Source organism: Bolinopsis microptera, chromosome 3 (assembly GCF_026151205.1).
Source record: "Bolinopsis microptera isolate Bmic1 chromosome 3, MBARI_Bmic_1.0, whole genome shotgun sequence".
Classification (NCBI taxonomy): domain Eukaryota; kingdom Metazoa; phylum Ctenophora; class Tentaculata; order Lobata; family Bolinopsidae; genus Bolinopsis; species Bolinopsis microptera.
Window position 1 is genome coordinate 5,449,497 of NC_087074.1, and position 14,935 is coordinate 5,464,431.

At 37.5% G+C, this 14,935-nt stretch overlaps 2 protein-coding genes across 2 annotated transcripts in view; one reads left to right on the forward strand and one right to left on the reverse strand.

Moving 5' to 3' along the window:
* Window positions 1–1,013: 1,013 nt before the first annotated feature.
* LOC134813124 (coadhesin-like) lies at window positions 1,014–4,214 on the reverse strand. The gene is made up of 5 exons (XM_063820811.1): window positions 4,206–4,214; window positions 3,181–3,352; window positions 2,562–2,999; window positions 1,745–2,263; window positions 1,014–1,078 (listed from the first exon to the last, which is right to left on the reverse strand). Exons 1-5 carry the CDS (start codon window positions 4,212–4,214, stop codon window positions 1,014–1,016), a joined length of 1,203 nt encoding a protein of 400 aa, XP_063676881.1.
* Window positions 4,215–7,512: 3,298 nt separating this feature from the next.
* The window catches only part of LOC134813553 (neurogenic locus notch homolog protein 1-like), a 44,961-nt gene continuing 37,538 nt past the window's right edge, over window positions 7,513–14,935 (forward strand). Inside the window, exons 1-4 of the mRNA XM_063821382.1 lie at window positions 7,513–7,516; window positions 12,887–12,943; window positions 13,184–13,377; window positions 13,678–13,837. Of these exons, the coding sequence (XP_063677452.1) occupies window positions 12,901–12,943; window positions 13,184–13,377; window positions 13,678–13,837 (397 nt within the window). The 5' untranslated portion in view covers window positions 7,513–7,516; window positions 12,887–12,900. The remainder of the gene's footprint in view (window positions 7,517–12,886; window positions 12,944–13,183; window positions 13,378–13,677; window positions 13,838–14,935) is intronic.

The following is a 14,935-nucleotide window of genomic DNA, read 5'->3' on the forward strand; positions in this document are numbered from 1 at the left end:
ACTTTTACCCTTTGGCCTTTGCATTTGTTATATAATATAGTGTCGGTGTCGTTTCTTAGCACCTGTGTTCTCACAACCGCAAATCTTCATATACTCGTAGTCGTGGGAAGCCCTTCAATATTATAATATCCTTATTTTTAGTTCAGATGAATAGTTTTGACCTGTTTCACCGACAATAAAATACCTTCTATCATTTATTGTTTTTGCTTCAGCTATTTCTCTATTTTAGTCGTTCTCAAAGTTCAACTCTGCAATCGTCGCCGTTAAAATCCGATATATTTTCTCAAAAGTAGGTACACTGTGATACTAATAAATACTAATAAATACTAATTGGCGAGTGAAAATGGCGAAATTTCAATGAAATTTTACGAATTATTCCGCTTAGCTTAGTTGGACCACTAGAATAACTCGTTTAATTAAAATTAGTCACACTTTTACTTAGGTGTAGTAATTGGTCAGAGCGCACCAACACACGATTTTACGTTTTACTAATACGCAGAGTTTCCAATAAACTATTAACTAAAACGACACTAGCCAACCTCGTTGAATTAATGTACACCTGCTACCTGCTATCAGATCCTTATTATTTACAATTGACAATTACAACGCAAAACTTGTCTATTAGTTTGATGGTTCGGAATTTTTACATTTTACATTTTCCAGTGGCTTTTTTTATCCAGACGTACCTTAATTAAATTTTAAGTAAACTTTCACCCAACTTAGCTTTTCACGATACATAACATTTATAGGTATACGTGTACTGTACATCTGAATCAAATCCTAAATTGAGTTTGCAGTTGAAAATAACAAAAACAGTTTAACAGTTGATAAAGATTATATTATTTAAGAAGGATAGTTGAATATGCTATACCAAACATTTAAAGTTCAAATATTCTATTTTGAAAGTTGGTTAATCTCACATCTTCTATTCAGAACAAATATGAAAAAGTTTTAAAATCCAGTGCAATATCTATTGGACAATATAGTTGTTATTTAAGAATAATGTTTTTGAATTATGATTGATCTTTTCGACTTATAATCTGCTTTGTAGAGGAGATCGCATTCTCATCAGCTTCACCTGAAAACAGTTGGAGGTACAACAAGAATAAGAGTTCATTTTAGTTCATAACTTATATTGTTAGATTATATCAATGTATTGTTTTTGTATATTAGAAGTTACCTATATACTATGGTTTTCTCGAAAGTATTTCCTTGTATTTGACTTTCGTCAAGAAAGTACTGTTACTTTCGGTTCAAATGTTACTTGTTACTTGCTAACGTCATATGCTTGACGTGTTTAGAATCTAGATGACAGGGGGGGGGGGGGGGGCACAGGGGGTGGGGTATTTCGGTCTTTGAACTTACTTACATCGAAGACAACTTGTTTACTTTTTGTTTCTTAATAGAATCCTGTGCAATCTTTCCCGCGTTCAGGCGTCCTTTAGTTTTCGTTGTTTTATTAACTTTGAAATCGTACCTAAATTCTGATATCTAAGTTAAAATAAGCTGATGTTTTCTCAACTTGGTAGCAGCTTTTGTTTCTTTGTTTCAGACACTTCATCTCTTCGTATATACTTATATACCAATATGCAATATATACCTACACTTACGTATGTACCGCTAAAATGTTATTGTATTAAAAGATATTTGCATATATTTCTTGATATAAATGTTATGTAATGATATGTAATAATATTGTGAACTTTGTAGTGAACTGTGACTAGTTGTGTCAGTAGAATCTTACTCGGACATGGGAGGATAAGGGTATCGTAACTCCGCGTTTCTGTAGCTGATCCCTCACATTGTTCTCCACCGTGTTCAGGAGTAGGGTTGGTACAGGATCTAGTTCGGGTTTGTGTTCCTGTACCACACTCTGTACAACAACCGGGCCATTCTTCGAAATCAGTCCATCCACCATTCACAGGACATCCTTGTGTGTTGCATTCCCGAGTCTCAGTGCTACCTCCCTCACATTCTTTTCCACCGCGTTCAGGAGTAGGGTTTGTGCAGGTTCTAGTTCGGGTCTGTGTTCCTGTACCACATTCTGTACAACAACCGGGCCATTCTTCGAAATCAGTCCATCCACCATTCACAGGACATCCTTGTGTGTTGCATTCCCGAGTCTCAGTGCTACCTCCCTCACATTCTTTTCCACCGCGTTCAGGAGTAGGGTTTGTGCAGGATCTAGTTCGATTCTGTGTTCCTGTCCCACAATCTTCAGAACACTCAGACCAACCACCGAAATCACTCCATCCACCATCAACTGAAATATGTGGTTCTGATAGACAGTATTAGTAATACATATTATAGTGATAGTATCATAGTTGTATATTGAAAACTTAACCAAATTATTGCAAATTCGCTCATTGCCAAATTAGAGCGGAATTTGAAATATTTCTCCACTTTAAACTTTTCCAAAGTTAAGAGATCGGTCCGATCTCTTAACTTTGGAAAACTTTAATTGCTTATCTTAAATGTGGATAGCGGAAATTGTAGCCTTAATCCTTTATGGTATTTGGGGATTGTTTTCATCTCCTTATTTTATAAATGTAAGTCCTTACCTGTCGATGGGAGGACTTTTCGGCAGTAAACAGTGGTATCTGCGGGGCTATCAGTCCAGATGATTTGTTTATTTGCTGACATCGAGCTCCATGGTGCTCCATCGGGGATATAGCCAGAGTTGCTGTAAGATGCTGCATATTTCCAGTTGTCTCCTTCAACAAAGTCCGCTTTCTCCCACCCATCATCAGCTGTATTTGAGCAACTCCAAGAGTTGTCAGTCATGAGAACATTGTCCCCTGCTGCATCTTCGACGGCGGCCATAATCCCATAACCCCCTCCTATGTTAACACATTTAATCCCTAGCACCTGAGTGGTCGAAGGAATGTTAAGAGTAGACACCTGGTCGTAGACCCCTTGCCCATCTACGTCTATCTGAACTCCATCAACCCAGAGTGTCATCTCATCGTCACAAACCACCTTCATCGTGAATTGTTGCTCTGAAACGAGTAATTGCGGATAAAATGAGCTTATTAATGGTTATTATTGATATTTGCTCGGATTGCATAACATGGAAAATGAAGGAAATAAAGCTGTCGATAAGAAGAATTAAAATAATTTGATAAACTAACCTACACGATCATGAAATTAATAAGTAATCAACTAATTAACGCAGTTAACCTCCACATTTGAGATTTCTGCTGTTAACTCCTGCCATATCCTGAGGATTAGCACCGAACTCTTTGTTCTTCAGCCAGCACCGGGAGGTGGCTGGTCGGTGGGTGACTGAAACACAGCCAGTCTGGTCATCACACAATGCTGTACAGTCCTCTATGGACACCACGTTATCAACCTGAGATGTGGTTCGGGTCGAGAAGATGATTGGACTTTTGGTGTTATTTTCGAAAATGTTGGCTTGTTTTATCTTTACTGACGCTGTAATATGCCTAAACGTAGAAGACTTCAGTCGATAGTTCGATATCTCTCGAAATCAGTACCGCTCAGATTATTAAATATATCATACCTGTTTGATGTCAGCTCCATTGAAATCGTAGCTTTCTTTAACACATCCCTCTTCGACTATAAAGATTCCGTGGTTATTATTAGAAGGACGATTGTCACAATGGGAGAAGATTTTTATTCCGGCTAGTAGCTTTAGATTGCTAATAGATTTTGTGCCTCAAAAAACAAATGTCCACTTACGATTTAAGAGTCTTAGGTGTTGCTATAGAGTAAGATCAAGTTTTGTAATTTTTGAGTTGTCACCATGAAAAACAGGCCTTGTCAAATGCTCCAAGATCTACTTTATACTGTACATTATAACATTTAACCAAATCTCTGTAAAATCTTTTTGGGTTGCTTTCGAGCCGATACCCAGTAATTCGGGATAAAGGCGGTTATTAGTGTCCAATTAGCTAAGATTTATCGAATCGTTATTGCCGAGTACAGCTGCCTTCGGGTAGTGCTCCTTTGTCTATTACAATTGTAAATGAATGGGAAAAGCGAGCGACCGATTGTATTCTCCGTATAATTTTGCATTTGAGAACGGTCATTCAAATTAATATCATTTCTTTTTGGGAAAGAAAGATACTGGCAGCGGTCCATTCTACCCTGACCCATGATTATGGGTTTGGTAAAATAGTTCACAATGCAATTTATTTTTTACTTAAAATATCAAAATATTTCCCTGTAAAATTGTAGCTAACCTTCAGCATGAGCCAATAGAGAGAGGGCGAGGAGACAAAGCTGAGTGCGAATCATCGAAGGCTGCATTCAAACAAACATATACTGGAATTAAAAATTAAGTTAAAATAAATTCCCGATATCATCTTCCCTTGAAGAAGACACTGACAATATTAAATGTATGCTAAGCAAGAAATTAATGCATAGAATTAGAGATGTAAGGTTGAAATTGATCGGTCATTGTTGTTAATTTGGATTATGAGCTGTAAGGGCTGCATATATCAAGACCATATTTGGCCGCAATTTTCTGGAGAGCTTTGATATAGATTATAATAACTATAGCAGGAACCCGTCTAACTCTAGAGTGGTGTTCAGCAGATTAAAAGCAAATGGAAGGTGAATGACGGAGGAACCTATATCGATAGAAGTAGAACAGGCAACTATGTAAAGAAGAGTTGACAGATTTCGTTTTTTTGTGATGACGAAATATCTCAAAGGTAGACAGTTTCCAGGCAGTCCGATCACAAAGCAGGCAAAGAACCCGAACGCTAGCAAGCCATAATAAATTCTGTACATACATAAGTAGGTCAATATATGGAAAGTTTCTCGGACTACTTTATCACAAACGTACGTTAAGACCTTTAAGAACTGAATAAAACTGATCATTATTTAAAGCTGTGGCTCGGATCGCACTGGCCCACGGTTACTTTTATCTATTTATAACCTAGGACACCGGTATAGTAGTAAAATAATTAATGAGGGAACAACTCATAAGCCGAGGCAGCGGGCTGATGGTTCGATGGTACCTAATTAAACGTTTAAACGTGTAATTTTGATAAAATCGTAATACTATTTACTTAATCCGGCAAAGATAAATGTGTGCAGGAGCCATGAATACATTTATATAAGAATATAGGTGACCTTCACTTGTATCCTACAACGGGTGGACTCCTTAGTCGCCAACCTGTTACTTAGCCTCGATTAAAGTAGAGTTAGTGCCACAACAGCACAACTAATATCAAATTTTATAAGTGCCTGAATTATTATAATTAAAATCGAGCTACAGATTCGAATAGGGTAAAGCACATAATTTTGTCATTTTTTGGCAATTTTCCGACTGTCTGATATAAACCATGGGTTTTAACCTCGTCTGAAATTCCGATTTAGATGAAACCTCCACCATGTTATAGTAGACAGTCTAGGCAAGTTCTAACACAAAAATGATCGAAATTGCTGGGGTTGAAGATGTTCAAAAAAATTATTTTGAAAAAATGACAAAATTAGGTGACTTTACTTAATTTTGTCACCCCGAACGTAATTTTGTCACTTGAAGATTGTGCAAAAAGTAACCGTTTCTCGGTATTTTAGACTACCTGGATGCATCATTCGAGCGCTTTTTTACCAACATTGACCTCAAAAATCCCAAAGATATGATATTTTCATAGTTTTGTAGCTTGATGAAAAGATGACACTTTTTGGGTATCTAATCTTAGAAAATAGCCCCGAATGCCCCTGAAACCACTGGCATCTTGAAAAACGATTGGTTCTAGGCCTAGGTTGAAATTTTCATGTCTGTAGATAGATCACTTGCTTAGTAATTTCATCAAATATTTTTTTAGTCATTTTAGATTGAAAAAATCAGATTATCCACCTAATATTTCTCGGCGAAAATATGCTATTATAAGTGTTATGCTATTATAAGTGCCTTATACATATCCTATGGGCAAAAAAACTTCAGAATAGTTGTATAAGGCCATTTTCAACACAATCTGTGATTTACAAGAAATTTGAGAAAGGTCGATTTTTTTGACAAAATTAGGTACTTTTGGCAAAATCGAACCTAATTTTGTCACCCTCTGTAACTTGAACAATCATTGCGCTAGAGACTTGAAAATTTGTACGTATACTTCTGCTGTAGAAGATATTTGAAATATGCAATGGCATGAAGCTAGCTCAATTACTTTTGAAATAGCAATAAATCAAAATTTTGAAAATTCCTTAAGAAAACCTTAAGGATCTTATTTATTTTTCGGGTTAACAGTTTCCCCTTCATTTTTGACACAGATGCAAAAGAGCTAGAAACTTAAACTTTGTACGAGCAGTTTCAGCAAAGTCTAAGCTTTCTTTTTATACACAATCCTTTTCTTTCAAGCTGAAATTCCGAGCCGAGGCAGTTTTTCAGAGCAAAATGACAAAATTAGGTACCCTGACAAAATTATGTGCCTTACCCTAAGGATAAATAGTTTTATAAGTATTAAGTAGTTAATATTCTTTATCAAATTAATTAAAGGTCTGGCCAATCCTTATTTAATAACCAATTTGTAATGAATAATAATTTTAATTAACCCTGCTGTGATTGGGTTTGATTTGTGATATGATAAAATAATATCTGTTAGTTTATCCAATAGAATATAGTATTGCGATTACTGCATAAATCTTATCTGTAAAATTTAAATTAGTTATACAGCAGTGACCCACATATCCCCAAATTGCAAATTAAGATGATATAAGGGGTTTCACAAATTCTTACTTAAAAGATTGATTACGTAATATGTGAACGACCCCTAACGCAAAATGAGAACGCTGCCAAATTCGGATTGAAATTATGCAAGTGTTTTTTCATACATTTCTCGTCGATCTTTATTTATTTTTTCTAGTATCTCTGTTTTAAAAAATGCCAATTTTTCCCTATTGGTAAATTGCAGCTATTCATTTCTATATCCAATATCCATAACATTTCAACCAAATGTGCAATTTGTATAAAAATATAGAATTACCTTACGAGACATATTTCATTTTATAATCGACATAATTCCGGTGACCTAAATGATTTGGGGACGAAAATATGGGATTTGTTTCCGAAAACCACCGCATTTCGTACCCCAAATTAAATCATGGTATTTGGGGATTTTTTTCATTTCTTTATTTTACAAAAATAAAACCCAATATTTGAGAAAATCAATAAAATAAAATATGAAATTTGAAAAATTAGAAGTCAATTTCTTCTTGATCTTCTGGTTCAGGGACGTTTCTCTCTCCAGTGTAGTCCCAGGTGTAGGCACCTCTAACAAGCTGTTTCATCTTATAAGTAGTTTCTCCGGCGCCTTTGAAAGTTAGTTTTAACTTGACTTCCAATCCTCCAGACGGAATAGGAGACCGCCGGTGTTTGTTATCCTCCACCACTCCCGAAATTTCTTAAAATCATTTTTATTTCATTCATGATCGAATACTAGCTTTCATTTGTTAGATGAATCATATTTATAACTTAGTACTTACTATATTGATAGTAAATCGACTAAGTCATAATTAAAGAGAATACGTGAAAAATAATTTGGGGAAAATAATGATGCTGACCTAAATTTTGGTAGTCCGAAAATATGGTGTTTTTTTCGGAAAACCACCGACTTTCGTACCTTTTAAATATGTCTCGTAAGTTAGGTAGAATAATAGTGTCAGCCTTGTAAAAATCTAGGCTTTTGAGCGTAATACCTAAGGATGATGAATAATGGCTGAACATTGATTCTATCTCTGCAACTGAAACTCATTAGTGATTCGTCACGTCCGAGTCCACTGCAGTCATATCGCGTCTTTTACTCTCCAATTTGTCCTTTTCTTTGGCTGATTTACACTGTCAGATTGTACAGAAAAAACTAAATTACTGATCTTCAAGACACGCCGTATAGACAAAAGACCTTTATCAGGATTATATTTCAAGGTCATATTATCACATACAAACCCACCTAAGATAGTTTATGCTAATCGCCTCATTCAGAGATAATAATGCCGGAAATGCAGTGTATCGATGGTGTCCCGCTCTTTTTGAAACATTTCCGGCCGCTACCCCACCCTGGACAGTGTCCGCAGTCCGGATGAAGGATCATGAGTAATCTGGTAACAGGACGGCAGTTTTACTTTTTCCCCTCCCTAATATCCGGTGGACTAATATCTATTAAGGGGAAAATACTTTCCATGATCCGATGTTTCGAATTTAAGAGGCTAACTCAATTTCACGTCGGCTTCGATCGGGTAATGGTATCTATTCATGAAAAAGGAGCCTTCCAGTGAGATCGTGATTAGATTTCACAGCCTCACAATGTGGGTTAATAGGAGCGTGGAGATTAAATCAGTGCGAACTGGTACGGTGAATCAACCTCTTCAGGCCACTCTGAGCCGTGCTGTCTACGAATTATCACTCTCGCTAGTTTGCTGCCACTGCGAGGTGGTGCTGCACACTGTGCTCTTCTACGGCATCCCGTTTAATGCTGCTTCATTATTATGCGTTAGTGTGAGTTTAGCTGTTTCGACTCTCCCGCTTTCCACGCTTCATGATCACACGTTTCGGAAGGGTTTATTTTTACATCCTTCTAGACGCCTGGTAGACTTGTACGCCTTGTGATAGGATGCGCTCTGAAGATGTGGTGAACCGTTCGATGCAGAAAGGGGGTTTAGCTGCGCTAGCTCTGGATATTCTGGGGATTTCGCGCTTCTGAGTGTATAAAGCTAGCTTTCAAGTTTGGCAGTCATGTGTATGAAGTTAATTTAGTAAAAACCACCGATCTGAAATGTATTCTTTCCGCTGTTGTCTTCTAAACCCTTCGCCGCTGGTTTTTAAACAGTAATTCTTGTTACCAATTTTCTCCAATCGATGCATTTTAAAGATGTTAATTGTTTTAATTACCACTTTTTACTAACATAATTAAACGCAAAAACCTGACATCACAAGAACCAGGCTTTGCTAAGAATCTGGTTTTCCCAGTTTCTTCATGAACTAAGAACCAGTCTCAGCACAATTTTAATTTATTAATGGAATTATATTTTTGAGGGTGTATAACCTATTAACCTTAGTTAGTTATCTCTAGTTGAATTAATCTTTGTACATATATTGTTTGAATGAATTTTATATATTTAATGAGGAGGAAGTAATATTTTACACGTTGAAGACTGAAGAGGAAGTAGTTCGGTTCCAAGGCAAACTCATCTTAAAATTAGACGCATCCCGTAAATATTCTGGGGATTTCGCGCTTCTGAGTGTATAAAGCTAGCTTTCAAGTTTGGCAGCCATGTGTATTGTGTAATGTGTAATGTGTATGAAGTTGATTTAGTAAAAACCACCGATCTGAAAAGTATTCTTTCCGCTGTTGTCTTCTAAACCCTTCGCAGCTGGTTTTTAAACAGTAATTCTTGTTACCAATTTTCTCCAATCGATGCATTTTAAAGATGTTAATTGTTTTAATGACCACTTTTTACTAACATAATTAAACGCAAAAACCTGACATCACAAGAACCAGGCTTTGCTAAGAATCAGGTTTTCCCAGTTTCTTCATGAACTAAGAACCAGTCTCAGCACAATTTTAATTTATTAATGGAATTATATTTTTGAGGGTGTATAACCTATTAACCTTAGTTAGTTATCTCTAGTTGAATTAATCTTTGTACATATATTGTTTGAATGAATTTTCTCTATTTAATGAGGAGGAAGTAATATTTTACACGTTGAAGACTGAAGAGGAAGTAGTTCGGTTCCAAGGCAAATTCATCTTAAAATTAGACGCATCCCGTAATTATTTCCGTAAATATTAAAATTAACTTAAACTATGTTTTACCTGGTGAGATTGGGTACCGTTAAACGTTCCACCCCATTAAGCATTGATTAGCTTGCCTAATTAGGATAATTAGCTGCCCCTGAGGGTGCAGTACTCCATCAAGCAAGCTGCTTAACAGCTCCATTATCAGTTAACTGGTAACTTCATCCCTCTGATATATTACGGTACGTTTATGTCATTATCCAACATGGTCTTTTGATAAGACCGGTCTCGTCCATATTCCATAGTATGACGGACGAACTTGGGCGAACACGTTTTTTGCGCCGTGTACGTAATACGTATTCCTGTCGATATGCGTCACCCTATTGTCTGCCGCATTTTTTCATGATTACTAGTACAATTACATTTGCTGAAAGTCAGGATTAGATTTTAATTATACCGGGAGGGTCACCGAGACCTCCCGCGGTCTGGGCATGAAATTATATAAACACTCATAATAAACCTACCCTACCTCCCGATTATTGTACATAATAATGGTGTTTATTTATAGTTTGTGCACATCAGTTGTGCAGGTCCGCAACAATTAGCACCATCATCCCTCTGCACCCGATATATGCAGAATATTATTCCTGCTGGAAACTTACACTCCTCCAATCCTCTACCTTATATAATATATTCGATTATACCCGGGGCCGGGCAACCTCCTTTTTCACGGGGGCGTCTCATATTAGATTTCAAACAATAATCTAATTGTTTTTCAGCCTCTCCTGCAAAGGAAGGTCTCCAGCTACAGGCTGCACCAGCGAGCAGGGCAAAGTTTCATGTACAGTCAGCACTCAATCCAGCACAGTGGGGATTGAGTGTGTTTGGCGGGGCTGCTTCCCAGATATTGTCCGTTTTGGGGAGTTCACCTCTTGTTTTTTGTGTAGATGTTCGTGTTTTCCCGCGTTATTTCCCGTGTTTCCCGCGGCTCAGATCAAACAGACAATGTTTTGTCTAGCTAGATTGTCTGTATTTGATTACAAAAAAGCTATTTTTGTCCTGAAATCAGCAAACCTGGAGTTCTCCACATTTCCCAAATCCTTACACTCAATTTATGCCAGTTCTCTTTATTCTCTATATTTCTCTAGATATTCTGTCCCCCTAGCAATTCCTCAATATCCTGCCTCTCCATACCCAGCGTACCTTCAGATACACAGGTCACATTGAAGGTACTTCACACTATCACGAGGTAGAGACTCCAGGCTCTCCAAATATCCCGTCACTGAATAATTAGGGGGGAGAGATGTTGCAAATAATATTTTACAGTCCTGCAAACCGGCACCCTGCAGCTGTGAAAACCGTCGACGTTGCCCTTATAACTTTACATATGCCGTGCAAATCAAATTAATTATCATATTTACACGGGGGGATGCAGCGAAGCATTTATGTTTGTGTTAATTCACACTTGCAGTGTGACCCGTGCTGCAAACTGTTGTATGGTTTTGTCGACGTCACTTCACGTTTGAAACTGCGCGTTTCTTTTTTGACGTTGTTTTCTCTCAGTTCGTCATAATGTAAAGTTGTCACATTTTAATTTACATTTTAATCGAACTTGGTTGCAACTGTATTAATTTCATTTTGTCACAACCGTACTAAAAGTACTCTAACTGACCTACAAAAAGTCCCCCTGGTGCATGTTATAGTACCAAGGATCCATTTCAATTCCGATAATTTGTTAAAGAAAGCAAGAGTTACAAGCTCAAGAGGTGTGTTTGTGTTAGACTGACATGACAAGACGTTGTTGAAATGGGTGGCTTTGTTTATATTTACATTTCCAAGTGTATCAATGTTATAATACTTCGCCACTAATCATCGTTTAGCCTGTTTGGTCGCTTTTGGAAGGTTTTTTAATGATTTGCGGTTGGCGCTTTTCTTCTCATCTTTGTGATCCTTTTGGCTTTATTATTTTATTATTTGGACATGTACCGTTACGTGAGTTTTGCATAGTGTTTGTTAGGTGTGGTCTGTTTTGACACGTGACAACTGACAACATACAGCGTCAGTTATACAAACCTCAGCATCGTCGTCACGTGTCCAAAAATATTTAACTTAAATTGATTAAGAGGATTGGGTGCACATAAGACAGTTAATATCATTGAGTTCGGAATGCTTCAAACGTCATTCCCAAGGAGTGCAATCGACTCGATTTTGTTCCCTACCTCGGCTGGAGGTTTCAAATTTTGGCTCGCCACATTCCGGGAAAGCTCTAGTTTCATTGAAGGTTCACGAATCATAACAGTTACAGCGGTTACATAACAGTTACAGCGGTTACAGTTAATGTGAAGTAAACTGTGATTCCCATGTTACTAAGACATGATGGCTTCCCTTGCACTGTGCAAATATCTTCATGATCTACTTATAACCCAACCTCTCCAGTCACCATCACCCTCTCTCTCTCTCTCTTCTCCTCTGAAGCCCTACCCCACCCTGCCACTTGACACTAAATCATGACCCAACTGTAATACCTCTACAATCCTGATAACACTCGATATGACACTACGTCTAGACAGCCTGCATTATACATCCTGTAAACGCTTTATTGGTAAAAGGACTGTCTGACTCACTAAACGCAGAAAACAAGACACTGAACTGATAAGAGATGCAGATAGAGAGAGAAAAGTGCATATACCAGCTTGCTCTATCGGTCATATCCCAGTTCAGAAGTTCTACTGTATCAGTGGTATTTGGGAAGATGGAGATATTTTGGGAGATAGGATCCCGTGGTTTTATGTGGCTTGCAAGTTATGCACATACTGCATATAATTAGTTATTTGACGTTAAGTTTTACTGTCAAGTTCATCTTTCAGAGAGTAATTAATCAGCCCTCCTCCAGTATATTTGCTGGCTAGGTTCTGTTCCTTACGTGTTTTTTACCTTCGTTTAAAAATGTGCACTGTTTATCGATTTCCCCTATTTGCCATATATTTGCTTTTCCTTTTCAAGTTGTATACTTTCAAAGTCTTAGCTTTTAGTTTGAAAGTTATATACTTTCAAAGTCTTAGCTTTTAGTTTAAGACTTTTATTTTTAAATCGATAAAAATATTTATTGTTCACAACATAGGCTACATGTTTTGAGTTTTTCCCAATTTGAATAAATATTTACTTTACACTTTTCCTACAGGCCAGATGCAAGATGGCTGGCATACAGATTGTAGTGGTTGTCTTCGTGTTGTCAGGTGAGAAAATAATCATAGCAAAATGATTAGATAAGTAATGTGTGCTACAACATAATGCAGACTCATGAAGTCAGACAGATTCAAATAAGCATCAACAGTTTTTCCTTTTTCTTTTTCTTTTATTATTACATCACGATGTAAGGCTAAATTTGGAGTTTTGATTCTCATATTTCAAAAAATATTCTCATTACACAACCTCCAATACCCTTTCATATAACCGGCTAACCCCCTTTCTTTCAGTGGTAGCAGGAGAGAGTATAAACAGATCAAAACGAGGAGCCTCATCAATATCCATAGGACCCCCCGTAGTCTATAAAGGACCTGGCAACCACTCGGTGGAGGTCGGACAGGACTTCCAGTTCTACTGCAAAGTTAAAGGCAACCCCCTCGCTCATGTAGCTATGAAACATAACCGGGAGGAAAGCCCTATCACAGTAAGTTGGCATTTTGAGGTGGATTGGTTTTGTAATGATTGCTTGTGTGGGTAATAAAGCACGTAGCCGTTTGTTGAGAACTAGATCAAATCATAAAGGGACCTATAGAACAATCAATAGGTTAGTACATATAAATGAACAATATAATATAATACTACAACAGTTTTATTATGTCAAGTAAAACACAAGTCAGGTTGTTCTATTACCAAGTTAACATTCTTCATAGCCAAAATAATTAAATGTCATTAATAGTAACCAATAGTAACTCACCCCTTGCTCCTCCTGAAACCACCGCCCCAGGTAATTTTCCCAAAATACGGTACAGCACCGACCGGTGGTAGCACCATAGTCCTCCTGGACTTGATGAACCTCCAGCTATCGGACGAGGGCAGGTACACCTGCTTCGGAGAGAATAAGTACGGACGTGTCGAGAGTCATGGCTGGCTCAAGTTTAAGAGAGGTTAGTGTTTGGGGCAAGGAATTTGTTGTCGATCTGATGAGAGATTTGCTCTGTATTAACTAATACTTAGTTCCTTGGTTTCGTTCATTATAGAATATATTTTTAAAATTTTGAAATTGTCATAAGCATGGTAAATTTTGTCAACATTTACCGTCATAATATGTAAGAGCTGTCTACCAGCCTCTCCTTGGGCTCCCTCCAAGGGAACATCGTGCCTGCTGCACAACGTAGGGTTCCAGTCATTATTTTGGTTAATTAAGAAAACTGGCATTTTGCCCGGTTTTATCATCTAGACTGTGCAGGCATATCACTTTGTGCAATGAATGTTTTCATGAATTTCAAAATCTACCGAGAGCTTACCTAAAGCTCTCTTGCTCTAGAAAGCGCTTTCTTCGTGGACCACTTCTATTAGCATTAACTTCTGTCCAGCTTGAAGTTGTACGTGGTGTTTCAATTAAATCTGAATCTTGCGATTCACTTTACGCCGTGGATAGTTTATTTGTCTAGTTTATTCGATCAAGCGAAACAGTTTCGAGACAGTTAAAACATGTCACTGGTTACAAGCCATGCCTTAGAAGACTATTTAGGATTTGGTGGGGTGTGGTTGAAGCAAGTTCCCGGCCAACATCTCACCCTTAATCTCATTGGACATGACCACCACCTGTTTTAGATAACCGCTCTTCTCTTTTTAGACCGTAATACAATCGCTATCTCATTATTTTACTGGCGCACTTGCTCTTGATTAGGTTACTGGAGCATGATGAATTTTATGATAAAGCTATTAACGTCTAACTCCAGGGGACTTTTGATCTCAAACTGACATTGTATGTACATAGTACGTTGTGAGCGTACAATTCGTTTGATTTCAACGGCGTGTGCGGTCCTTGGCTGGAAACCAAATAAGAACTGCAATATTTAGCAAGCAGTATTTACTCGGCTCCGGAGCTCGGTTTACAGACGATTTGGTCTTGCCAGGTGTTATTATTTAGCTTCGCTTGCCCTTAAATCGTCGTTTTTGTTTCGTTTACACTTTTTGTTTTGCTTAAACCAATTTCCTACACAATTACAACCTGGCCTGTGCGCTGAGTTGAGGAGTTG

What these genes read in the sequence shown, in the direction of transcription:
- LOC134813124 (XM_063820811.1), bottom strand. An exon ending in CAGAAATCTCAAATGTGGAG is followed by an intron (nt 3,000 to 3,180) that starts GTTAACTGCGTT and finishes TACTCGTTTCAG; the next exon opens with AGCAACAATTCACGATGAAG. An exon ending in CCTTATCCTCCCATGTCCGA is followed by an intron (nt 1,079 to 1,744) that starts GTAAGATTCTAC and finishes AACTGTTTTCAG; the next exon opens with GTGAAGCTGATGAGAATGCG.